Source organism: Oryctolagus cuniculus, chromosome 12 (genome assembly GCF_964237555.1).
Source record: "Oryctolagus cuniculus chromosome 12, mOryCun1.1, whole genome shotgun sequence".
In the NCBI taxonomy this organism is placed as follows: domain Eukaryota; kingdom Metazoa; phylum Chordata; class Mammalia; order Lagomorpha; family Leporidae; genus Oryctolagus; species Oryctolagus cuniculus.
The window spans coordinates 101,687,228-101,714,807 of record NC_091443.1 but is presented as its reverse complement, the minus strand read 5'-3'; the positions used below and the strand labels follow the sequence as shown (position 1 = coordinate 101,714,807).

General features: G+C 50.7%; 1 protein-coding gene across 1 annotated transcript; it reads right to left on the bottom strand.

Moving 5' to 3' along the window:
- Positions 1-595: 595 nt before the first annotated feature.
- WHAMM (WASP homolog associated with actin, golgi membranes and microtubules) lies at positions 596-27,580 on the bottom strand. Its single transcript, XM_051834239.2, has 10 exons — positions 26,861-27,580; positions 22,888-23,061; positions 18,402-18,552; positions 17,079-17,248; positions 15,617-15,782; positions 12,137-12,324; positions 6,251-6,337; positions 5,950-6,045; positions 3,776-4,265; positions 596-1,294 (listed from the first exon to the last, which is right to left on the bottom strand). Exons 1-10 carry the CDS (start codon positions 27,464-27,466, stop codon positions 969-971), a joined length of 2,454 nt encoding a protein of 817 aa, XP_051690199.2. The 5' UTR covers positions 27,467-27,580; the 3' UTR covers positions 596-968.

The window sequence follows — 27,580 nt, the reverse complement described above, 5'->3', positions numbered from 1 at the left end:
TGGCGTGGAGCCACTTGACCTGTGCCTGGCACCTGGAAAGGGGTCCCGGCGAGTGGTCAGCGGGGAGCACCGCCCAGCAGAAGCCCCAGGGGACGGCTCATGAGCTGTGGGCACAGGGGCCAGCGCAGAGCTGGAGCTTGGTCTGTCAGGCCCGAAGTGACGTGTGTGCTTGCACGGCAGTGCACTGGAGTTCTGGGACGTGGCATGAATGACAGAGCCACACGCCTCCCGGAAGGGTCTGGGCCCCTGAGGCTGGTCCAGGTCAGAGGGAGGTAAGCACCTGGTCAAGGATAGGGCCTTTCATGGACACAAGGGTGCGTTTGTTGTGATCTGGGGAAACCCGGGACAGACACCGTGCGACTCAGGGCGCTAAGGTCACTGAGCTCAGGGGGACGCTGAGCAGACGGGGGGGAGGGTGAACAGAGGACTTTGTGCTGGTTCTGTCCCCTTTCCTGGTCCTAACACAAAGCATGGAGAAAACAGCCCAGCGGACTTCAGGTCTGGAGGGGAGCTTAGTATTTGCACAGGCAGGGGTGCGGCTGAAACCCACCCAGCTGGGGAAGGCTGCGGCTATACAGCAGGTAAGACCCCAGTGTGTTAGAAATAGCTCTTTATTATGAGTTGACACAGTGCTCGATACATAAAATACATTCTATTTAAATATTTAAAGTTGCCCTGAACATGAGCAGTGTGTTCTGATTATGGCTAAGACTCGGGGCGTGCACGTTCAAGCCGTTCTGTGATAGTCCGCTGCTCCCCCTGCTCGCAGGCTGGCGGGGATGCCCTTGGGGTTCGGGGGCTGCTGCTGGGTTTCCCCAAGGGAAGACTGCGTCTGACTCCCCTGGGCCGGCGCACTCGCCCCGGGTTTCTACCCACCAGTGTGGGGCGGTCTCCACACCTCTGCTCCCCCGCCCCCTGCAGCAGCGTGTTGCATGGCCAGGCTGCCTCCATCCAGCATGGCCCGGGGCTTACTGGTCCCACTCGCTCTGGCTCTGCTCCGTAGCCACCGTCACCTCCTCCTCCTCCCCGGACTCCAGCTCCTCCTCGGAGTCGGCGGCCACCCTCTTGATTCTCTGCAGCGCGGCCTTGATGCTCTTCTCCAGGTCGCTGGCGGGTTTCTGGCCGGGGCTGGGGCTTGACTCCCGGTGGACTTTCTTCAGTTTGACCCCCTGCCGTATGGCGGCCAGGATGTGCTCGTTGACCGCGGCGCGGGGCGGGGGCCCGGCGGGCACATCCACGCTCCGGAGCGGGGTCCTGCCACGCCTTAGGGAGGCCAGCACTTCGTCCATAGAGCCTGCAACCCAGGAAGCACAGCAGGTGTTAGGATGGAGAGAAAACGAGCTCTCTCCCTCCCGGGCTGCCAGAGCAGTCGCATCAGTTAGCGCCCTGATGTCATAAATAATCACTAATCGCGGCTCTGCTGAAGCCCTGCGTCGGGTCAGCGTTAAGCTCCTGCTCGCGGCCAAGACGGCTTAACAGCTGACATTTTATCTTGGCCACGTGCAACCCAGCGTCTTCAAACCAGAGCCACTTAGAGGGACATCGTGCACAGCCGTCAGAATGCTGCCCTTCGAGGGCCGGAGGCTGTCACCCCTTCCTGCGGTGGAAATCCTCTGAGCCACTGGGCCTGACTTCACTGCGCCCTCCTGTCCCCTCCTGTCCTCTCCTGTTCACTTCCCACTCGGCACACTCTTTTTTTTTTTTTTTTAATGTACCCTGCTGGGTTTAACTTTGCTCTTGGACATCAGCCGGTGATGAGTCACGCTATGCAGAGAAGTGAGAAGATTCCCACACTTGCAGGGCTCAAAGCAGCCTTTGAATCGGGAGCTCAATGAACAGTCTCCTGTGTGCCGCGTGTTTTAATTCCACCTCCGTTGCCCCAGCCCGCTACACGCTCGCTTTTGGAAGGTGTGAAATACGCTGTCAAGACACAAATGAGATCGGAGTTTCAAAGCGCTGGTGAGGAGAAGCTAATTCTCACTCTGCTACCTTGAGACCCCTGAGGGGGTAAGAGCTTTTTAATCACCTGCTGGATACGCGCGAGACCGCTGCCGCTAATTTAGACGTCCTCCGGACAAGGTCTCCAGGGGCGTAACCAGTTCTGGTTCAGGACTGAACGGCCACCTGCCAGCTCCTGCCCATTGGGTTTAGACTGTAACTTACTAAGCTCCCTCCTGGGAGAAGAAAACTCCACAATCGAGGGGGTTTGCCGGGGCAACCCCCTTTCCCATCCCCTTCAGGGCACTGGAGCAGGGTCTGTGAGTGGCACAGGGCTTCCCCAAACTGTGTGCGCAGCCGCAGAGCTGGGCCTGGGGGCCCTTACAGAGACCTGCCCACGTCCAGCTGCACCCCAGGCCACGCGGGCTCTGGCTCTTCACTCTCACACCGTGGTTGCAAACCCTGGGGAACACGGGCCGCCAGCTCTCCACCCAAAACAGTTGTGAGCATTTTTGTCTGTACCCAGTGCTAGGTACAGAGAAACCCCAAACTTAAGTTAACCAGAAAACTCACACGGCCAGTTCTGCAGGTCACTCCCATCAGCTGCCACAGGAACCTTGTGTGTTCCAGACAGGCGTGCTTACATATATATTTTAAAAGCAAATGGGAGGCCAGCACCACAGCTCATTAGGCTAATCCTCCACCTGCGGCGCCAGCACACCGGGTTCTAGTCCCGGCTGCCCCCTTCCAGGCCAGCTCTCTGCTGTGGCCCGGGAGTGCAGTGGAGGATGGCCCAAGTCCTTGGGCCCTGCACCCCATGGGAGACCAGGAGAAGCACCCGGCTCCTGCCTTCGGATCAGCGCGATGCACCGGCCATGGCAGCCATTGGAGGGTGAACCAACAGCAAAGGAAGACCTTTCTCTCTGTCTCTCTCTCTCACTGTCCACTCTGTCTGCCAAAAAAAAAAAAAAAAAAAAAAAAAAGCAAATGGGCAGAGCACTTTGCTAAGACTTCTCTAAAATACAGACCCCAAAGCAGCAGGCCCTGAGTCTGACAGCCTAGTGGGGCTGAGAAACTTCTTCCTGCCAAGGACCCTTGTGATCTTTGTAGCATCCTTCGTGGGCCATACAAAACACTCAACTTGAAAACGAGCTGGCTATAGATGCGCTGAATTTGGAGTCCTGCCTACGATTGCCTTGGTGGGGCCAGACCCAGTAACTTCATGGGTCTTACACGGCCTGTGGGCCACACATTCCCCTCCCCTGCCCCAAGTGTCTTAAACAGTGTCCCCAACGATGTCTGAAGCCATAACTAGAACCATGAGCGACAACCAGAGCCCTCAGCCAGCCTGGAAATATTCACTTGGGTGCGCTGAACTCGCACAGACAAAAAGGGGCCGGGCCACTGCCTTTCAGAAGCCTGCCCGGGCCAAGGCTTCTCAGTGAGCCAGGGGGTCGGGGAGGAGAGCCGGCTAACGTTCCTCCACAGCAGCTTCCAAGAAAGATCCTGCTTCAGGAGCAAGAGTTTAATTCTGTAACGAAGCCCACAGAGATGCAACGGTGAGCTTAAAGCCAAGTGTAAACACACTCAGTGACAGAAACCCAACACATACCAAAGTCTCAAAAAAACCTGAGACAGATGGTTCTTTGACAGCCTCAGACACCGCTCGCAGTGCGTCACTGGGAGCGTGGGGGCGGGGTGCTCGAGCTGGGCTGGCGTCTCCGGCTGCACTCCCTTTGCTCAAGGCAGGCACGCAGAGGACTCTGAGGGCGCAGGGGAGCAGCCGGCGGCCCCTGGGGTGGGAACATGGAGCAGGGACACAGTCCCAGGACATTACCTGGGCCCTGGTGGCTCTCCCAGGCATCACGTGGCCTCTGGGCAGGTTGCTCACACACTAGAGGCAGTGGCTGGTCATCCTGGACTGTAGGCCTGAAGTGTGAACTTGGATGAACTTGAGACCAAGTTGGCAGAGCAGGGAGCGGCGGCGGCGGCGGCGGCGGCGGCGGCGGCGGCGGTGGTGGGGGTGGGGGTGGGGGTGGGGGAAGAGAAAGGGGAGGGTGTTGAGGCGGCGGCAGGGACAAGTCCTCACTGGATGTGGAGGGTGTTTGGGCACCACCTGTCACAAAAACCCGGGCAGGGCCGTTTCCCACACAGTCTTGACACCGGGGGGGCTTCACAGGAGCGCCTTGGGGTGAGAGAGTGCTTCTGGGTTCCCACGGGGATGATGACACGGCGGGTGAGGGTGTCTGTGGGGAGAGGCCAGGGGACGGGTTTGGAGCCCCAGGTTCAGAGCAAGAGGTTCTTGGTACAGGCCGAGCTGGACGTTTCTGGAAATGAAGAAGTGTTGTGAAAAACTCAGCCCAAATGCAAACCATCAGAATGCCCAGGGAGGCTGCCAATCCGTCGACGCGGACGTGGGTCTAGACTGTAATACCCCTCCCACCTGTATCTGAAAGGCTTGCTGGCCAGCTGCGTGCTGAGTCAGGACCGAGCAGACGGGCGATGACAGTGCTGCAGCCCTGTCTCTTCCTCCCTATCACCTCCATGGGTGACCAGCGCCCCCTGGGGACAGGGCCTGAGCGGTCACAGCACACCTCACGGCCCTGCTCTCGTGAAGCGGTCACGTGGCTCCCCTTCCACTCCCCCTGCCGACCCTGACTCCCACCCAGGCCCTGATCCAGCCCGATTAAATCAGGATCCGCAGGGCCTGGGTGGACGGCCTCCGGTCATGGCAGCTACTGCTGGTCCAGGTACAGTGTGACGCTGGCAGCACGGCCCACACAGGACAGTGTTAGCAGGCCGTGCTTCCTCTACTCCAGTCCCGTCGATGACTGTGCCAGGTCTTGTTCCCTCTTTTGGGAGCACCAGTCACCTCGGGTCTTTATGAAGGGGTGGGAGGTGAGAGCAGGTCTGTTCTGGTCAATAAATTCAGTGATATTCTTTAATAGTTCCTATTTACTTTTTTTTTCAGAAAACTTTTTGCTTTTTTTGAATTTGATTAAGACTTACTTACTTATTTGAAAGGCAAAGTGACAGAGAGGGGCGGATCTTCCACCCACTGATTCCCTCCCCAAATGGCTGCAATGGCCAGAGCTGGGCCAGGAGCTTCTTCCAGGTCTCCCATGTGGGTGCAGGGCCCCAAACACTTGGGCCATCTTCTGCATTAGCAGGGAGCTGGATCTGAAGAGAAGCAGCCAGGACTTGAACCCATGCCCACATGGGATGCAGGTGGCACAGGCGCACCGTAACCCACTGTAACACAACGCCGGCCCCCGTTTACTTATAACAGAGCACGTTCATGCACTTAGGTCACAATGCTTCCGTGACAACGTGATAAGGGATTCTTCATCCCAAGTGAAGAAAACGGCCAGCTCAAGTGGACAGCAGCTGAGCCATTTTCCCTATGTAAACCATGGAGGGTGTGGTCCACACCACTTAGGAAGGAGGGGAGAGTAGAACCTGGGCGTGCCATGCGGCAGAAACCATGGTTTGCTTCAGCATGGTTTCTGAGACACTAATCTAGACTTGCTGACTTTTCTCGCTATGCCACGTAGAATGGTATTTTTGTAATTTCATGTTCTGAATGATCTGTTCATAATACTTTATACTTTTCTACTCACTTCCCAGAAAATCTGGGTGATGGGGCCAGTGCTGTGGCCTGGAGGGTTAAGCCGCCACCTGTGATACCAGCATCCCATTTGGGCACCAATTTGTGTCCCGGCTGCTCCACTTCCAATCCAGCTCCCTGCCAATGCACCTGGAAAAGCAGCGGAAGGTGGTCCAAGTGCTTGGGCCCCTGCCACCCACGTGGGAGGCCCAGAAGCTTCTGGCTCCTGGCTTCAGCCTGGTGCAGCCCCAGCTGGTGCAGCCATCTGGTGAGTGAACCAGCAGATGGAAGACCTCTTTCTGTCTCTCCCTCTCTCTGTAACTCTGACTTTGAAAATCAATCAACCAATCACCAGTCAATCTTGAAAAGAAAACAAGGGCGATGTGACTATGCCCAGACCTCACCTCTTTAAATGCTCTCAGTCGCTGGAGCGTTTTTTGGCGTTCTTGGTTTATCCACTCTTTGTTCTTTTGCTCCTCTTCTTTCATCTTGTCTCTTTTCTATTGAAACAAACATTTGTAAAATGCTCACAATCACCATCCAATATGTCTTGGCAAAGAAAGGCACTGTAAGACATTGGTCCCCGCCTGGGCTTCGGGGCCAGGCTGCAGGGCAGGCCCCGGAGGCAATGCTCCCATTCCCCCAGGCGTGGACCAACCCCGGGCCACACTGCCAAATGTACAGCCTTCGCCCTCGGCTACTCACCCTCTGAATACCGTGATGCTGATGAACGTATCTCCTGCTTTCTTCAGCCTGTTGCAGTCGGAGCCGATGATTTTCCTGGCACTGATCCTGGTGGAATAATACAGATCACCTACATGGTTTTTAATATTACCCTGGGCTACAGCACCAGGAAAAAGCATTGCATTTGGGCTGTCATGTAAGGTGTTTGTTGACATGGGCGGCAATGGTGTCACGGCCTCCAACCCACAGTTGTGTGACCAGCTGCTTGGGGGAATCACTTGTCACCACAAAGGGCTCTGAGAAGGAAAGCAACTCCCTGCCCGGGACAGGAAATGCAGGCAGCCCTCGCTCCCAAACAGGATGCGTTGCAACGATCTTCTTTTCTTTTCTTTTCTTTTCTTTTTTTTTTTTAAAGATTTAATTTATTGATTTGACAGAGTTACAGAGGGAGAAAGTTACATAACCCTCCACCTCACACACCTGCATTACAGGACTTAACACATAATCCAAAAATTTATTTGATAGAGTTATACAGAGAGTCTCAGAGATGGAGAGACAGACATCTTGCATCCACTGGTTCACTCCCCAAATGGCCACAACAGCCAGGGCTGGGCCAGGCCAAAGCCAGGAGCCAGGAGCTTCTTCCAGGTCTCCCATGTGGCTTCAGGGGCCCAAGCACTTGAGCCATCTTCCACTGCTTTCCCAGGTACATTAGCAGGAAGCTGGATCAGAAGTGGAGCAGCTGGGACTTGAACTGGCACCCATATGGGATGCCAGTGTCACAGGTGGAGGCTTTACCCACTATGCCACAACACTGGCCCCTAACAGTCTGTTCTGATGTGATTATTTTAAACATTTCCCCCAGGGGCCGGCACTGTGGCACAGCAGGGAAAGCAGCCGCCTGCACTGCCGGCGTCCCATAGGGGTGCTGGTTTGGGTCTGACTGCTCCACTTTGTTGTTGCTGTTGTTGTAGTAACAGCTATTTATCCATCGCACACACCACTGTATCACGCAAATCAACCTTTTGGAAAACTTAGACACAGAGGGAGGGGAGAGTTTCCCCCCAGAGAGAGGAAGAGCATTTCGGCTTTTCAGTCCTTGATAAAAGGCGCCATGATTCCTGTGTCCTACTGTACAGATCACCGCCATGAGCTGAGGTCCAAGTCCCGAGTCACTGACGCTCTGTAATCCAGACAGGGTTCAGCCCTCCATCTCACACATCTGCATTACAGGACTTAACACCTAATCCAAGCACTTCTTACACTAATTTATGCATTTTTAATTGGTTGCATATATTAACAAGCACTGTAAGATTCTTTTCTAAGAAGCATTAGGTAATAAATGGATACTGTAAAAAGATCTGATTAGTTAAAAGTAACAAGCATTAACAGGTACATAAAGAACTCAGCCTGATGAGACTGGGTGTGAGCCTGTAATGAAGCGCAGGGCACCAGGCTCCCCAAGGGGCAGCCTTCAAGGAGGGGCCAGGTGCAGGGTAAAGAGACCGCAAGATCATTAAAAAAACTAACAAGACAGAATAACTGTAAACAGATCTCTCTCTCTCTCTCTCTCTCTCTCTCTCTCTCTCTCCAGTAGACACACAGAATAAGATTCCAGTGCTGACTTACCAGCCTGTCCTGCTGCCATACACAAGGGTTTGTGTGGTGAGCAGGCAGGCCCCTAGGCGCCACCACAGGCATGGGCTAGAGTTTGCTTGCGTCAGATGTGTGTGTGTGTGTGTGTGTGTGAGAGAGAGAGAGAGAGAGAGAGCGCGCACGAGAGAGATGTGTTGGGTGTGGCTGTGTTTGGAGGGTTCCTTTTGGCAGCTGGAGGTGAGAGATGAATCTGGTTTAGGGGAGGAGAGGGGCTTGTGGCGGCAGGCCTAAGTGTGTTCTTGGGTTGTGAAGGACTCTGCTGTACTCTCACTGCCTCTCAGCGACTGCAGCTTTCTGCTGAGGTCTTGGCCCGGTTGTTCTTGTCCAGTTTGATGGTTCAGGAAATGCACCGCGCAGCTCCACCCCCATTTCCGCGCAATGGTCTGGAAGCCCTGCTCCACGCGGATGGCCTCCTTGGCACTGGTTTCAGAGTCAGGAATGTTGTTTTGCTGTAGCACCAGGCCTGGACCCTCTTTGTGGCCACTTGTCTGGTTTCAAAGTCCATCTCATTTCCCAACACAACAAAGGGGAAGTTTTCAGGATCCCGGGGACTGGCCTGGATGGGAAACTCCTCTCTCCAGCTCTCAGGGGTTTTGAACGTGTTGGGGGCAGTCTGTACCTCTGTAGAAGGCTACGCCAAGAGACTGGAACCGCTCCTGTCCCGTGTCCCAGGCCTGCATTGCAACTACCTGTCATCACCATGCCCTCCTTGGTCAGAAAGTCTGCCTCTATCGTGGCTTCCTGAGCTTCTTGCTCACATACTGGTTCACGAGTGGTTCTTACCAACTCCAGAATCTCCCAGGATGATCACCTCCAGCAGCACTTTCTTCCTGGAGATCATCTTCAAATGCAGCCACTGCGCTGGGGCCTCCGGGCTCCCGACAACAAGGAAACACAATGGAGGACAAAGGCGCACAAGTCCAAGTTCTGGTCCACAGCACGCTCAGGCGCTCTCTAAGCCTTCAACCCCGCCACTGCCACTTGCTCCACTTCTGGTCCAGCTCCCTGCTATGGCCTGGGAAAGCAGTAGAAGATGGCCCAGGTCCTTGGGCCCCTACACCCGAGTTGGAGACCTGGAAGACGCTCCAGGCTCCTGGCTTCGGACTGGCCCAGCTCAGCCATTTGGGGAGTGAAGCAACAGATGGAAGACCCCTCTCTCTGCCTCTACCTCTGTAACTCCACCTTTCAGATAAATAAATAGATCTTTTAAAAAATTTTTCCCAGAATGTTATAAATACTAATATTCCCAAACATACCTGCAAAAGCATCACCACCTGCAAGTACTGGTGAAGTTATATTAAAACTGTATGTGATGGGGCCGGCGCTGTGGCACAGCGGGTTAAAGCCCTGGCCTGAGGCGCCAGCATCCCATATGGGCACTGGTTCTAGTCCCAGCTGCTCCTCTTCTGATCCAGCTCTCTGCTGTGGCCTGGGAAAGCAGTAGAAGATGGCCCAAGTCCTTGGGCCCCTGCACCCACGTGGGAGACCTGGAGGAAGCTTCTGGCTCCTGGCTTCAGATTGGCTCAGCTCCAGCCATTGCGGCCATCTGGGGAGTGAACTAGCAGATGGAAGACCACTCTCTCTGTCTCTACCTCTCTCTGTCTCTCTGTGACTCTGTCTTGCAAATAAATAAAAATAAATCTTTTAAAAAAAACCTGTATGTGAGCCGTGCTTAGCCACTACCGTGATGGAAATCGACAGAATGACAAGGTGAGTATTCAGCGAGAATGTCTTAGGTCTCGGCCCCAGTGCCAAGCACGCCCCTGCCTGACGCCACGCTGTCCTCGTAACAACCAGGAGATCTGTGTTGTCTGTTATGTTGTGATCCTCTTTCAACAGGTGAGAAAACTCAACTCACAAGAGATTTAGGGGGCTGAACAGAAGATCTCATTCTCTGTCACTCTAGCTTTCAAATAAATAAAATCTTTAAAAAAAAAAAGATGTGGTTAATTTGCCTAAGGTCACACAGCCACCAAGTGGCCAAGCTGTGACTTCAATGCCAAGATGAGACCCCAGAGCCTGACCTCAACTCCCCAGGGTTCTGCTAACCCAGCGCCTTCCAAAGTCCAGCATTTCCAGAACTAGGCAGCGAGAGTCCTGGGACTTCACCTGGAAGGTGAAGGGTGAGGCTTGCAGTCTGGATTTAGGGCCGGTGCCAGGGCGGTGGGGGCGGTCCTCACCCTGCACACCTCTGCAGCACCACGCCAGTGCCCCGGCACCCACAGGGCTCAAAGTGTGGAGCAAAGCGTGAACTCCTAACTCCTGTCTGTATCTTCAGACCAGCAGAGGAACAGCTCCCACATCCAGATGCCACAGTTACACACACATGCAAAGGACATCCTCCAACACAACTTTTTAAATGTATTTCTGTTTGCATGGAAGAGTAATAACATTTATGTAATCCACAAAAGAAGCTGAAGTTTCATGTTTTCCTAATTCCAATAAGAAAATTTTAATACATACAAAATGGTGGCCGGTACCACGGCTCACTATGCTAATCCTCCACCTGCGGCGCCAGCACCCCAGGTTCTAGTCCCGGTTGGGGCGCCGGATTCTGTCCCGGTTGCCCCTCTTCCAGGCCAGCTCTCTGCTGTGGCCAGGGAGTGCAGTGGAGGATGGCCCAAGTGCTTGGGACCTGCACCCCATGGGAGACCAGGAGAAGCACCTGGCTCCTGGCTTCGGATCAGCGCGGTGCGCCAGCCACAGCACACTGGCCATAGCTGCCATTTGGGGGGTGAACCAACGGAAAGGAAGACCTTTCTCTCTGTCTCTCTCTCTCTCACTGTCTAACTGCCTGTCAAAAAAAAAAAAATACAAAATGGTGAATGAAAAAAAGTAGCTTTCTTTTATGTTGGAAAATATAAAGTGACTTAGTGTGTTTACCTACTTATATAATCATGCAGTTTTAAAAAATGAAGCAGGGGCCAGTGCTGTGGCGTAATAGGCTAAGCCTTCACCTGCAGCACCAGCATCCCATATGGGCGCCAGTCCATGTCCCGGCTGCTCCTCTTCCCATCCAGCTCTCTGCTGTGGCCTGGGAAAGCAGTGGAAGACAGCTCAAGTGCTTGGGCCTCTGCACTCGCCTGGGAGGCCCAGAGGAAGCTCCTGGCTCCTGGTTTCGGATCGGCCCAGCTCCAGCTATTCCAGCTATTTGGGGAGTGAATCAGCGGAATGAAGACCTTTCTCTCTGTCTCTAACCCTACTTCTCAAATAAATAAAATCTTAAAAAAAAAAAAAATGAAGCAAAAAAGTTTGACCACTGGGTACTAAGTTACGGTTAGACAGCATAAATAAGTTTGGGGGTTTTATTGGACAGTGGGGTAACTACAGATAATGATAAGGCACTGTATTATCTCATAAAAGCTAATGTACTGGATGGCGCCGCGGCTCACTAGGCTAATCCTCCACCTGCAGTGCAGGCACCCCAGGTTCTGGTCCTGGTTGGGGCACCGGATTCTGTCCCGGTTGCTCCTCTTCCAGTCCAGCTCTCTGCTATGGCCCAGGAAGGCAGCGGAGGATGGCCCAAGTCCTTGAGCGCTTGGGCCCTGTACCTGCATGAGAGACCAGGAAGAAGCACCTGGCTCCTGGCTTCGGATCGGTGCAGCGCGCCAGCCGTAGTGGCCATTTGCGGGGTGAACCAACAGAAGGAAGACCTTTCTCTCTGTCTCTCTCTCTCTCACTGTCTAACTCTGCCTGTCAAATAAAAAAATCTTGAAAAAAGGATTATGAATGTTTTCACCACAAAGAAATGTTAAATATTTGAGAAGATATGCTTTGTAGACTTAAGTTATATGATGTAAATGGAAACATCATGCAGTACCCCATAAATATGTACAAGTGTTAATGTATCAATTAAAATTTGTAATGAAAAAAATCACTCATTGAGTATAAGATCTGAACTGAGTGTATCTGTGATTGACTTTTGGTGATCAATAATTTACAATAAAATATATTTAGAATTTTCTAGGGTTGAGTATTAGAGTTTTACCTATCAGGATTTTAAAAGCTCCTGCTATGCAATGGCACTCAGCAAACAGTTGTTGAATGAATTCATCAAAACCCAGAGACTATGGTCAGTGCTCAGATCCCAGGGGAAATAAAGGATGTGTTAAAGGATAGCTGAAACATCTTAACTGCAGCCACTGATCTCCACATAAACACACACGAGGTAAATCACCGCGTTGGTATAAACCTTACTGTACTGATCCCAGAACGCAGGAGGGCGGCCCCGTAGCAGCCCCAAGCGCCCACCTTGCGGTTCCGGAGCCGGGCTCTTCTGGCGCAGATACTGCCCCGCCGGGACTCCAGCTGCCGGCGCTGCCGGCCGAGCTCGCACACCTCCAGATGCTTCTCGTCCTGCAGCGCCCCCGCTTGGTCGATGGCTTTCAGGTCCTCCGGATTTTCACAGGGATCGTAATAGACAACTTCATTCTGTTTCTCTAAAAATATGTGAATGATGCTTTTAGAAGACATTTTGTCACACACAAAAATGCATTAAAAATGTTGAGATGTTAGCAAGCTGAAGACCACGCGTAATTCTCCCACCCAGGGAGAGTCACTATTAACATTTAAGGCCTGTGTGCCAGTATACACATTCTCACACAGCTACACCTGCCAGCAGAGTTCTAAGGGAACATCTCCGTGGTAAAAAAAGATTTATTTACTTGTTTGAAAGGTAGAGACAGCAAGAGAAGAGGAGAAAGAGAGAGAGGGAGAGATCGATCTTCTATCTGTTAGTTCACTCCTCAAATGACCACAATGGTGGCGACTGGGCCATGCCAAAGCCAGGAGCCAGGAGGTTCTTCAGGTCTCCCATGTGGGTACAGGGGCCCAAGCACTTGCCATCTTCCACTGCATTAGCAGGGAGCTGGATTAGAAGCAGAGCAGCCGAGACTCAAACTGGTGCCCTTATGAGATGCTGGCACTGCAGGTGGAAGCTTAACCTGCCACACCACAGTGCCGGCCCCAGAATACAATTTTAATGACGACATAGTATTCACTAACAACTCAAGCACGCCCTACTGTCGCCACGTTCCCGTTTCACTGTGATGAACACCTCTGGGGATAAGTCTGTGTGTGTCTGTTTTAGTACTTCTTTAGCAGATGGCTTTTGAAGGGGCATAAGACCATTGCCAATTGCCCTCCAAAAAGACATGCACATTCCACCAACAGCACCCCATTCGTATTCATAGTAACAGGTGCATTAATGCTATTCAATCTTGACTACACACTGACTTTTTTAAGGCAGTACAAAATAAAGAATCAAATGTTCTCCTTCCTTCCTTAGACTGGCTAGACCCTATTCCCAGAGGAAAACCTTATGAACCATTTGGTGTTCACCCTTCCAAATTAACTCTTTTTTATAAAAAAATAGTTTCTTCTTAAATATATTAAATGTGTATAACTTGAAAATCATTGCAAAATTTTTGAATACTGAGAATTAAATGTTCAGGAGCTCCATGAATGAAATGATTAAACTTGAAGGAACTTGGGAAGGGAGGGACATTTACATAAGTACAGAGACATACCACGTTCTTGGGTGGGAAAAGTCACAACTGCAAAGACGACAGTTCTTCCCCAAGCAATCTCTAGTTTTAAGCAATGTCCCAGTCAAGATTCCAGTGCTTTGTTTTGAACTTGCCAAAGTGACTCTCAACTTCATCTGGAAGAATAAAGGAGTGAGAGCGTCAGCAGCCTTGTGGGGAGGTAGAGCAACGAGGCGGGTGCTCGCCCGACCAGATGCTGCAGTGTGTTTCCAAGATACGGTCCTAGGAACAGCCTGGAGCCGGCACCAGGAGCCACTCACAAGTCCCTGCAGGAGGACAACCCCTAGATAGACCAGGTGACTCTGGTAATTCTGGATAGAAAAGAGGGCCAAAGTACTAGGGAAAATGTTGTTAAAATCAGTGAGTGCAGGGCCAGCATTCAGCCTGGGGTTAAAACTCCTGCACCCGCTCTCAGGGTGCCTGGGCTAGGTGCCTGCCTCCAGCTCCAGATTCCAGCTTCCTGCTGACGCAGACCCTGAACTGGGTTCCTGACACCCACATGGGAGACCTGAATTGAGTTCCTAGCTACTGGCTTCGGCCATTGTGGACATTAGTGGGGTGAAGCAGTGAGTGACAGCTCTCCCCCACTGCCTCTAAATCAAATTAAGTCAAATCAAATTCAGTCAGTGATATGGAACTGCTAACGACTGGGAGGGGAAAAGTTAGACTCCTACCCCAGTCAAAATGAATTTCATGTGAATTAAGGAGTTAAATTTTGCAAAAAACAAAATCATAAAAATACTAAGAGAAAACCTAAGTAAATACGGGTGTGATTCTGGGGTGAGGAGGACTTTCGCAAGTATAACAGCAAAAGCAGAAACCATGGAGAAAAGAGTGACAGATGTGACACCACGTAAGAAAAAGCAAATGACGAGGAGAAATTATTTGTAACATCTGACAGATAATACATCAACATCCTTAATATGGAAAGGAAACAGTCCAAAGAAAAAGGGACAAAGACCATGAGTAGGCAGTTCATAAAATAAAGCAAGTGGCCAATAAATATTCAAAGCTGCATTCAGTATTACATATGGTTAAATAAATGAAAATCTGAAGGTGCCTTTTGTTCCTATCAAGTAGGCAAAAACTTAAAGTGTGCCACTGAGTATGGGAAAACACCTACTCTCACACTACTCTGATGATGAGTGTCATTTTGTATGACCTGTCTGGACCAGGACCATTAGGTGGTAAGAAGTTTAGAAATTAGAAAATATAAGTGAGGGAAAATCATGTCAATGCTTTCTTAACAGATATATATATCAAAATGTAAAATATGCCTTGTCCTTAACCCAATGTTCCACCTATAGAAATTTGTTCTAAGGAAATCTCTACACAAAGACACGTGTAAAGGAAAGTTGTCCGTTGTATGCTGTTCAAAACAGTGAAAAGCTGGAAATCACAGTAGATCAATGTAACGGAATACTACGCAGCCATTAAAATGTGGGTGTTGGCTGGCACCGAGGATCACTAGGCTAGTCCTCCACCTGCGGCGCTGGCACACTGGGTTCTAGTCCCAGCTGGGGAGCCAGATTCTGTCCTGGTTGCTCCTCTTCCAGTCCAGCTCTCTGCTGTGGCCCGGGAAGGCAGTGGAGGATGGCCCAAATGCTTGGGCCCTACACCCACACGGGAGACCAGGAGGACGCACCTGGCTCCTGGCTTTGGATCAGCACAGCGCACCAGCCGTAGTGGCCATTTGAGGGGTGAACCAACGGAAGGAAGACCTTTCTCTCTGTCTCTCTCTCACTGTCTAACTCTGCCTGTCAAAATAAATAAATAAATAAATAAATGAATTTTTTTAAATGTGGGTGTTTTCATTTCTTATTGAAATGGAAAAATGGTTATTATCAATTAGATAAACAAGAAGTTGTGGAACAGGATATATATTTTTGGTTTAAAATTCTGATATTTATTTATACACATTGGCATGTAAGAAACGATAAAATGTTACACAGCAAATTGTCACTACTGATGACGGGATTGAGATCCTACTGTTTCTTTGTTTTGTTGATTATTTAATAGTGATTATATTATTTGAATAATAAAAATACTAAAAGGAAACTTTATTTCACAAATTTCAGTAGATGAAACAAATAATTTACAAGAAATAACTGATAATATGGCCTGTATTTCCTTAAGCACGTAATTTAAAACTTTTTTAAGCCACACACATAAATATAAAATTTACCTTTTATAAGTCTTTTAATAGAGTCCAGCTGTGTAGTGAGCAGTATTTCTTCATTTCTCAGTATCTCAAATTTAACCTCATACAGTTCTAATTGAATTTCATAATACTGTATTTCTAATTCATCTACAACATCTATATTTTTTGCTTGTTCTGGAAGGTCTTCCATCTTGTTTTCATGGAGAAAAAAGAGTTAAAATAATTAGCATGTTCAAAGCAAACTTTAGATGCATTCTAGCTGTTTTCTATTCCTTGCTCCGTTCTCAAAATAAAACAAGCAAAGAGGGAAGAAACATTTTTGTATTGCATCCAATGAGACAAAAATGCTTGATTCAACATGTTACAAATGCTCTCAGCCTTGAAATGTGAAAACATTTAGGTTTTGAGAGTGTTGTGATGGACTGAATACCTGGGTCCCCTCAAAATGCGTATGTGGTATCTCTAATCCCCAGTGTGATGGGGTTTGGAGGTGGGGGCCTTTGGAGTTCATTAGATTCAGATTTCTGTCCAGAGACTGGTGTGGAGGGTTGCCCAGGGGGCACTAGGAAAGTCCCAAGCTAAGGGCCTTGTACAGGCTCCCCAGCTCTACCCAGAACTGCAAATCACCTCCCTGGGAAGACCTACTGGATCATGGGAAAAACACACCCTAAGTAGGGTTCTGCAGTTACAAGTACGCTTCTAGGTTTGTAGTTCATCACGTTGCCACAGTGGTCAGCTTCTAACTGTCCGGCCTGCCTGCTGCTCTTCTGCAGCGTGTCCAGTGAATCCAGCTCTGCTCGCTCTGTCTGCTCTGGGGAGTTCTTTCATCACCTGTGACACCAGCCTCCGCGGCTGCCTCTCCCACAGCCAGGGGGGCCCTCATGATGGGATCAGTGCTCTCAGAAGAGACAGCTGCCTCTCCATGCCCACGCATCAAGGAAAGGTGTGTGAGCACACAGCAAGCAGGCGGCTGTCCACAAGCCAGGGAGAGAGCCCTCCAAGACACTGAATCTGCAGCCCCAGAACTGTTGAAAATACACATCTGTTCTTTAAACCACTCAACCTAGGCTATTTTGTTACAGTGGCCAGCACAGCCTGAGCCAGCTGAGACAGGTATTTAGAGTGTTTTCTGCTTTAATGACGTAAAATTACAGGAAAAAATGGAAGTGACTATGATTTGGGATTAAAATGATCCCAGGATTAAAGATGCACCAAAAACACTGCTGGGTTGATTTTAAAGTATGTTGCCTGCTTCAGTACTCATTTCAGCGTGACTAAAAAGTGAATCCCAGAGTGCACTATTTCAAATGCATCTTGACCAAAGGGAAGCTTTGCACCCATCCGCTACAGTCTCTGAATGCTTACCTGCAGTAAGTGGAGCAGGTGAAGAAAGGAAGCTCTTTGACAGTGCCCAGAAAGCAAGGGCCTGGCTCAAATAAAAGTGTATTTTTAAAACAAAGTCACCTTGCTTTACCCTGTGTCTCACCTTTCCCCGAATTTCAGCTCTTTGCTGATTTAAGCACAGTTCTTTGGCTCTCATGAGTTGCAGAGTCTCTCGGGCCAGCATTAGCTTGAGTTTTTCTAACCTGGGAGCTGCTGTGGCCCAGGCAGCCTGGCCAAATCTCTTCCTGTCCTGTTCCATTTGTCTCTGCATTCCTGTTGGGTTATAATTAATGAAATAAAATATAAGTACAACTCATTAAACTGGAAAAAGTTTATCCTGAGCTAATCTTTCATTTACTGCTTCTCATATCACTTACAAAACATCTTTTCTACAGAAAAACTGTTTTAATAACTTTTTTACCATTGCTAAAGTAATACATGGTCATTAATATCAAATTTTAGGTACTCCACTTTAAAGAAAGACAAGAATCCAGGCTGGCATGTGGCACAAGCTGCCACCTGTGATGCCAGTATCACACATGGGTGCCAGGTCAATTCCCAACTGCTCCACTTCCAATCCAGCTCCCTGCTTATGTGCCTGAGAAGGCAGCAGAAGACAGCCCAAGTGCTTGGGCCCCTGCATCCAAGTGGGAGACCTGAAGAAGCTCCTGGCTCCTGGTTTCTGGTATGGCCCAGTTCCGGCCATTGTGGCCATTTGAAGAGTAAACCAGCAGATGGAGGATCTCTCCCTCTGTTGCTCTCTGTCTCTTCCTCTCTCTGTAACTCTTTCTAATAAATAAAATAAATCTTTAAAGAAAAAAAGAAAGGATGCTAATAAGTGACAATCTCACCTAGCCAAGACGACTGCTTCTCACATTCTGGTGCACGTATTCCGACTGTTTCTATGTCTAGCCAGACTGACAAGCCAACACAAGCCCTACGTGGTCTGACCCCACCTGTCTGCCAGCCTTCTCCCCCTTACCACATTCTCCTATACTCTGCGATCCAGCCCTGCGGGCTTCCAGCGCCTCCTGTTTGCCACGCTCTCTCAAGCCAGAGGCCTTGGAGGACGCTCTCCCTTCTAGCTGCTCCGCTCTTCCCTCACTCTCTGCCACCTCCACTTCCATTTACCCTTCAGATCTTGGGGCGGGAGGCCTCCCGTGGCTGCGCTGACTGAGCCCCGTGTCTTTCTCACAGGCTCTCAGGACCCAGCGTCCATCTCCCTCACGTCACCACTGCCACCGCCATTCTCCACGTGCTGAACAAATACATGATGAAGACTCTCCCCACCCTCAGACTACTGTGCCTGCTTTCGCCTATCCTTATACCGAATTCTCGTCCCTAGAAGACCCAGCTCAGGGGCACTCAGCTGCCTCCTGAAGAAAATGAAAGGTACGCACGTCACGTCACAGCACCGTGTACACACCTGCTAATGCTGCTACTGTTTCCTTAAAATAATTCACCGTGATATCTTGAATGGAGACAACGGCGTCTTTGGCCTGTCTGGCCCATTCCTTGGCTTCCTTCTGCAGGGTGGCGACCCTTTTAGGACCCAGGTCATCCTCATCCAGGGACTTCTACATGGAAAGAAGAGAAAACTGTCTCAGGAAGAGATCACAGCAATGAGAGAGCCGTTAGGAAACCGTGAGGAAGCTGGCACGTGCATTGTTCTACTTTTATTAATACTACTTGGTCAATAGGATTTTTTTTTTTAAGATTTATTTATTTATTTGAAAGGCAGAGTTACAGAGAGAAAGAAAGAAGAGAAACAGAGAGAGAGAGAGTTCTTCCTTCCACTGGGGCACTCCCCCAAATGGCTGAGCCAGGCTGAAGCCAGGAACCAGGAGCTTCTTCTGCGTCTACGATGTGGGTGGCAGGGGCCCAAGTACTTGGGCCATCCTCCACTGCTTTCCCAGGTACATTAGCAAGGAGCTGGATCAGAAGCAGAGAAGCCAGGACTCGAACGGGTATCCATATGGAATGCCGGCACTTCAGACAGTGGCTTAACCCGCTGTGCCACAGCACCCACCCCTTCTTGGGTCAATTAAATGTTTATTCATTTGGCAATCTCTTATTGAGTATATGAAAAAGTTTCTAAGTGAGGCACTGCCTGGGGGAAGAAAGGGGGTATTCTGTGGCATAAATAAAAACAAAACAACTTGCGGTTGCTGTCGGGATGTTTCCATCTGTCAATAATCACGCACAACCGTTTAAGTGAGATCTGTGCTGTTTAGCACTCAGCATGGGGCCGGGTACATAACTGTTGCCATGGTTTCTTTGCGTGACATGATAGGAAGCTGTTGAACAATATAAAATCACCTAAAAAATGGTTAAAATCTATCTACGCACTCACAATTACGACATCACGGAAACGGACTGAATGTTGTGTCCTCCCGAAATCCATATCCGGAAGCCTGACCAGTGGAGAGGTATTTAGAGATGCGGCATGTGGGAGGAAGTGGGTGTGAGGGTGGAGCTGTCGTGATGGGATTGGTGCCCTTATGGAAGGAAGAGGAGACACAGGCCCTCCCCGCTCTTCACCACGGCAAGATGATGGCCAACTAGGAAGCAGCCCTACCAGACACCAGATCTGCCAGCACCTCGGTTTTGGACTTCCTGCCCCCCAGAACTATGAGAAAAAGAAATCCTCTGCCCAACCTACAGCCCAGTGCTGTAACAGTCAGAACTCTGACAGGTACCACCATGTGGCCCAGCATCTAGTTTTCCTTTTATGAAAGTTCAATGTGGTAACATGAGAAGTATGCACAGGGAAATGCAAATCAAAGCCACAGTGAGACACCCTTCATACCCACCAGGTGGTTACGAACGGAAAGATGGTAACGAGTGTCGGAGAAGATGTGGACACACTGGGGCCCTCGTGTGCCGCTGGTGAGGATGTGAGTCAGTGAACTTGCTCTGGAAACTGTCCAGCAGTCCTTAAGACGGCTAAATACCGAGTGTGTGACTCAGCAATTCCACTCAGTACATAAGAGAAATGGAAACTATGTTCACACAGAAACAGGTAGACTAGGGCACCGGTGTTGTGGTACAGTGGGTTAAGCTGACCCTTGCGACACTGGTATCCCATATGGGCATCAGTTTGAGTCCCAGCTGTTCTACTTCTAATCTAGCTCCCTGCTAATGTGCCTGGTAAGGCAGTGGACGATGGCCTGAGCACTTGGGCCCCTGCCATGCACATGGATGGAGTTTTAGGCTCTTGGTTTCAGCTTGGCTCAGATCTGGCTATTGTAGCCACTTGGGGAGTGAACCAACAGATAGAATATCTTTCTCTATGGGTCTCTCGTCATTTTTTTTTTTAAAAAAAAGACTATTTATTTGAAAGGCAGAGTGACAGAGCAAGACATCAATCTTCTATCTGCTTGTTCTATTAAAAAAATAAAGAAAAGAAAGAAACCAGTACACGGATGTTCATATCAGTATTTTCTTTTTTTTTTTTTCTTTCTTTCTTTTTTTTTTTTGACAGGCAGAGTGGACAGTGAGAAAGAGAGACAGAGAGAAAGGTCTTCCTTTGCTGTTGGTTCACCCTCCAATGGTCACCGTGGCCGGCACGCTGCGGCCGGCGCACCACGCTGATCCGATGGCAGGAGCCAGGTGCTTCTCCTGGTCTCCCATGGGGTGCAGGGCCCAAGCACTTGGGCCATCCTCCACTGCACTCCCTGGCCACAGCAGAGAGCTGGCCTGGAAGAGGGGCAACCGGGACAGAATCCGGCGCCCTGACCGGGACTAGAACCCGGTGTGCCGGCGCCGCAAGGCAGATGATTAGCCAAGTGAGCCGCGGCGCCGGCCTCATATCAGTATTTTCATAATAGCCAAAAGTGGAAACTACTCAAATGTCCATGAATAGATAAGAAGGGAGGTAGTATATCCATATATGATGAATATTATTTGGCAATAAAAAGCAATGAAATCCTACACATGCTACAGGTGGATGAACTGTAAAAACATTATGCTACATGAAAGGAGCCAGTCACAAAAGACCACACACCACACATTCCATGATGCCATTTACATATGATGCCCTGAAGAGGGAGATCCACAGGGGCAGAAACAGATTGGTGGCTGCCTGGGCTGGAGGTGGGGGTCCTGGGAAGGACTGCTCAGGGACATAGGGTTTCTTTTCGGGGCAAAGTGTTCTGGAATTAGATAGCGGGAATGGTTACACAACTCTGGAACTACTAAAACCACTAAGCTGTACAACTTAAATGCATGATCTGTGAATTAAATCTCAATAAAGCTGTTATTGAAAGAGGAAAAAAACAATACCTGCAGGAAGTGAGGACTCTCCCAATGGCAGACATTCAAGATAATGAGCAGAACAACTCTATCCACAGCCAGAGTGCCGTGCGTGTCATCTGACCGTGACACGGCTGTTCTTGTATGATACTTGGTATGGATCACGTGAGGAAGTATGAAAGGATGACCCATAGCAGGGACAGCAATCAAGAAATCTCTCTGTCGTCTTTCGCTGCCGGCTGCTGAGAGACCCATAGCTCCTGTTTAGCTCCTGGGGCTCTGGATTCATCTGTTAACACGGGGATAACAATGACTCCTTTTCCAAAAGTGCCACAGGCTTATTGAATGGTGCCATGAAATAACAATGATGACAGGGTTTATTAAAGTTTAGATTATTGAATCATAAACTAGGGGCCTGCTGCTCAATTTTCTAAGAAATCTGCCTGTGTCCTTTGCAACAAGTAAATATCACATCAAAAACTATTCATCTAGCCGGCGCCGTGGCTCAATAGGCTAATCCTCCACCTTGCGGCGCCGGCACACCAGGTTCTAGTCCCGGTTGGGGCGCCGGATTCTGTCCCGGTTGCCCCTCTTCCAGGCCAGCTCTCTGCTGTGGCCAGGGAGTGCAGTGGAGGATGGCCCAGGTGCTTGGGCCCTGCACCCCATGGGAGACCAGGAAAAGCACCTGGCTCCTGGCTCCTGCCAGGATCAGCGCGGTGCGCCGGCTGCAGCGGCGGCCATTGGAGGGTGAACCAACGGCAAAAGGAAGACCTTTCTCTCTCTGTCTCTCTCTCTCACTGTCCACTCTGCCTGTCAAAAAAAAAAAAAAAAAAAAAACTATTCATCAGATGAAAAAGTGCTAATCCTTTACATGTGCAGAAATCTGGGGCTGGCATTGTGGCACAGTGGGTTAAGCCACTGCCTAAGACATCAGCATCCAGTATCAGAGCAATGGTTCGAATCCCAGCTGCTCCACTTCCGATCCAGCTCCCTGTAATGTGCCTAGAAAAGTAGCAGAGGATGGCCCAAGCTTGGGCCCTGGCCGTGGACACTGTGGAGACCCAGATGGAGTCCTAGACTCCTACCTTCAGCCTGGACCACCCTGGCCTGGCAGTCATTTGGGAAGTGCACCAGTGGATAGAGGAAGGTCGTTCTCTCTCTCTCCTCCCCTCTGTGTCAGTCTGCCTTTCAAGTAAACACATTTTTTTTTTAATGTGCAGAAATCTGAAGATATTAAGAGGATGACCTAGGGGCCGGCGCTGTGGCCTACAGTGCCGGCAAATATGGGCGCCAGTTTGTGGCCTGGCTGCCCCTCTTCCAATCCAGCTCTCTGCTAATGGCCTGGGAAAGCAGCAGATGACCCAAGTGCAAGGGCACCTGAACCCCTGTTGGAGACCTGGAAGAATCTCCTGGCTCCAGCTTCAGATCAGCTCAGCTCTGGCCATTGAGGACAACTGAGGAGTTAACCAGCGGATGGAAGACTTCTCTCTCTTCCCTCCCCTCCCCCAGTAACTCTGCCTTTCAAATAAATCAATTTTAAACACAATTTGAATGTGTCTACAATATCATTTAAGCATAAGCGTGGAAACACAGATTGGCCTTTAAATGAGACTGAAGAAAGTAGTAAAACCAAAAAAATATATATAAGGACAACATACCAAAATACCAAGCTTACATGACGTTGCAACTTCTCGCATGTCTCTAAACGGCTGCAGCAAATACTGGAAGAGCGTGGTTGCCACAGTAACTAACTCCTGGTACGCTTCATCTTCCTCTTGGTAAACTTTCATTAATGCCACCATGGTGTTGGCTTCTCCATGTCCTTGAAGGATCTGGGAGGCAAAATGTAAATAAAGCTCAAGTCTCTATTTATAAGATCACACATACCAAACAAAACTAACCAAAGAAACCTTAATGTTCTCAACTTTAATACATCGATTTTAAACATGGCTTAAATAGGAGAATGTTATAGTCCTCCAACCACAGTGACCAATAAAACAGCAACGGTTTGTAGGACATTAGCCTAGTGGTTAGATGCCCACATGCCCCACTGGAGTGCTCAGGTTCAATTTCCGGCTCCAGCTCCTGACTCCAGCTTCCTGCTAATGCAGACCCTGGGAGTCTCAAGTAATTGCCTCCCACATGGGAGAGCTGGACTGCATTCCTGGCTCCTGGCTTTGGCCTGCCCCAGCGCCAGCCTTTGCAGGCCATTTGGGTAGTGAACTAGAAGATGGGCGATCTATCAGTCCATCTGTCTGCCTGTCTCTCTCTCAGCTTGTCAAATTGAAAATAGAAAACAAGACTAATTAAATAAAGTATGCTATATATATGGCAGAATAATACCATACTCATTCAGCGCTGCTTTTTTTTTTTTTTTTTTTTTTTTGACAGGCAGAGTGGACAGTGAGAGAGAGAGACAGAGAGAAAGGTCTTCCTTTGCCGTTGGTTCACCCTCCAATGGCCGCCGCGGCCGGCGCACCGCGCTGATCCGATGGCAGGAGCCAGGAGCCAGGTGCTTTTTCCTGGTCTCCCATGGAGTGCAGGGCCCAAGCACTTGGGCCATCCTCCACTGCACTCCCGGGCCACAGCAGAGGGCTGGCCTGGAAGAGGGGCAACCGGGACAGAACGGCGCCCCGACCGGGACTAGAACCCGGTGTGCCGGCGCCTCTAGGCGGAGGATTAGCCTAGTGAGCCACGGCGCCGGCCTTCAGCACTGCATTTTTGAAGACTGATTAATTATGGGGACTTTGCCGGGCGCCGTGGCTCAATAGGCTAATCCTCCACCTGCGGCACCGGCACACCGGGTTCTAGTCCCGGTCGGGGCGCCGGATTCTGTCCCGGTTGCCCCTCTTCCAGGCCAGCTCTCTGCTGTGGCCCGGGAGTGCAGTGGAGGATGGCCCAGGTGCTTGGGCCCTGCACCCGCATGGGAGACCAGGATAAGTACCTGGCTCCTGCCATCGGATCAACACGGTGCGCGGGCCGCAGCACGCCGGCCGTGGCGGCCATTGGAGGGTGAACCAACAGCAAAGGAAGACCTTTCTCTCTGTCTCTCTTTCTCACTGTCCACTCTGCCTGTCAAAAAAATAAAATAAAATAAAATAAATTATAGGGACTTTTATATCATTAAATGTGGCAAAAATTAGAGTATAAAGTTTTGTCTCAACTATGCAATATGTACACAGGCAAAAGGACCCAAAAGAGTCAGAAGAACATTAATGGCAGTTATCTTTGAGTTGTAGATTGTGGGTGACATTTTGTCATTTGACTTTTCTAGCCACAAAGGCTTGATGAGGTTGTCCTCTTTTTTAAAGCTCATACAGACATCCTGAGATGTCTCTGAGCACTTCTCCGGCAGGCCAACTCCTTGAGTGCCCCAGGCTACTACTCCCACCAAGCTCCCACTGAAGAGTCTTAGCTGTGGCCCTGCTCTCTGCTGAGCACGGCGTCTGACGTGGAGTGGGAAGTGAACCGAGGGATTTATATTCTATGGGAGCTCATTTGTCAAGAAATTACATCACAGCCGGCGCCGCGGTTCACTAGGCTAATCCTCCGCCTTGCGGCGCCGGCACACCGGGTTCTAGTCCCGGTCAGGGCGCCGGATTCTGTCCTGGTTGTTCTTCTTCCAGGCCAGCTCTCTGCTGTGGCCAGGGAGTGCAGTGGAGGATGGCCCAAGTGCTTGGGCCCTGCACCCCATGGGAGACCAGGAGAAGCTGGCTCCTGGCTTTGGATCATCATAGCGCGCCGGCTGCAACGCGCCGGCCGTAGCAGCCACTTGTGGGGTGAACCAACGGAAAAAGGAAGACCTTTCTCTCTGTCTCTCTCTCTCTCTTTGTCTAATTCTGTCAAAAAAAAAAAAAAAAAAAAAGAAAAGAAAAAAAAATTACATCACACCCTGGAGAAGAGAATTAGAATCAAGCTACAGATTTTTTTTAACTCAAAAAAATTCCTTTGTGTTCGATTTCCATCCTTTTTTATTTATTTATTTTTCAGTTTTTATCTTTTCTCCATCTTCTTCTATCCTTTACTTAAAGATAAACTGATCTACTTTCAGCAACACTTTTAATAAGGTGCTCAAAAAAAAAAAAAAAAAAAAGGAGGATTCCCTGAACAAAATTCAACACATTAACACGAAATAGTAAACGTAAGACAATGGGTACCCTTCAACCTTATTTAGAAGAAGTGCAGAGTTACAACATTCAGCTTCATTTTATGTATCTTAGCAACCTTAGCAATCAGGCTAATTCTAGAATAAATTGCTTTTCTGCTCTAAATACAAGAGCATCCAGATATGTACGCTTGCATGGGTATGATGTATCTTACGTTTAAGTCTTCCTCCATTGTTAAGCTGCAGGTGACGGTGAACTGTATGACTGTGAACAGCCAGTCCAACAGCAGGAACTATACACTGAATGCTCTAACAGCTCTGAACAAACTTCAAGTGAGGGACAGTGTAAGCTTCCCAACAGGAAGTACTACATCATAGAATGCTGGGGTTTAAGGAAAAGCTACGACTGTGGCTCACTTAGCTAATCCTCCACCTGTGGGGCCGGCACCCCGGGTTCTAGCCCCAGTTGGGGCACCAGATTCTGTCCCGGTTGTTCCTCTCTCAGGAACAAATACCAAGCTTACATGACGTTGCAACTCTGTGGCCCGGGAGTGCAGTGGAGGATGGCCCAAGTGCTTGGGCCCTGCACCCCATGGGAGACCAGGAGGAAGCACCTGCTCCTGGCTTCGGATCAGCGCAGCATGGCAGCCATAGCAGCCATTTGGGGGGGCGAACCAACAGAAGGAAGACCTTTCTCTCTCTGTCTCTCTCTCTCTCTCTCTCACTAACTCTGCCTGTTAAAAGAAAAAAAAAAAAAACAGAATCAACTCACACACAGCGTTCAGATCTTTAAGCAGAGCACAAAATCACCCTGCTAACATACTGCTCTAGTGGTCATTTTAATTCAAAAGGCTCTCTGTTTAGCTGAAGAGGAGATAATTAAGATTTGGAAATGTAGCTGAATTATTCTTATACCTCTAGAGAAATCGTCCCCATTAATAACAAGAAAAGGCCCAGGGCCGGAGTGGTGGCCCAGCAGGTTGAGCGTCCGCCTGGGACCCTGGCAACCCATATGGGCACCGGTTCACAGCCCACCTGCCCCATTTCCAATCCAGCTCCCTGCTAACTGACTGGGAAAAGCAGCCGAAGGCGGCTCACAGGCTTGGGCCCTTGCCACCCATGTGGGGGACCCTGAGAGAGCCTGCTGGCTTCCCAGCCCGGCCCAGCTCCTGCTGTTGTAGCCATTTGAGGAGTAAACCAAGAGACGGTTCTCTCTTCCTACCACTCTGCCTTTCAAACTAAAAAAAAAAAAAAAGGACATATTTAGGGTATAGAATAACACACCCAACTTTGGATCTTCTTAGTGGGCTGTAGATTAATGAACCTGATTTCCGTCTCGCCCCCTCCCCTTAGTTTCTCTAAACCTATCACCATCATCAGGGCAAAGGTGAGGGGCCCAGCCCAGCTCCTGGATCTGACGCAGCGTCCTGGGCCTTAAGCGGCCCCCTCAGGCGACGGCCCCGGTGCACCTGCGCCTGTCCCCGCAGCCCCCCGCAGCCCCCCGCGCTCAGCCCCGGGCGCCCTACCTGGCGCAGCCGCGCGCCCGCGCCGGCCCACCGCGCGCGCAGGGCCCGCTCCCGGAACTCGCGCGTGCCCTCGCAGTCGGCCGCGCCGCCCTGCGCGGGGAAGAGCGCGTCGCGCACCGTGGCGCCGCCGCAGCCGTCGGCCGCCGCGCCCAGGTAGCGCTCCAGCCGCCCGCACAGCTCCTGCAGCGCCGCGTCGCCGGGGCCCGCGGCGCGCGCCGGCCACACCAGCGCCCACAGGCCCCAGGCCCCGCCGCCCGCGTCCAGCTCCGGCGGCAGCCGCGGGAAGCAGCGCTCCAGCGGCGGCCACAGCGCCGCCAGCTGCCGGTGCGCGCCGCGGAGGGCGGCGGCCGACAGCAGGCCGGCCCAGCTGGGCGGGGGCGCGGCCGGCTCGGGGTCCGGCTCGGGGTCCGGCTCGGGGTCCGCCTGGGCCTCAGGCCGCTGCCGCCGCCGCCGCTGCGCCGTGCGGTCGTGACAAGTCACCGCGAACTTGGCCTCCGCGTCGTTCCAGGCCACGAGGAAGCGCAGCTGGTGCCGCTCGGGCCCGGCGAAGAGGTCCTCGCGGAGCGGCACCCAGCCCTCCAGGCTGTCGGGCTGCTCGTCCTCCATGGCCGCCGCGGCTAGCGCCCCGCGGGCTCTGCTCGCCCCGGCCCACGGGACCTTCGGACCCGCGGCATAGTTCGCTGGAGCCTGACTCGCGTCAGTAACGCAGCGTCGCTTCCT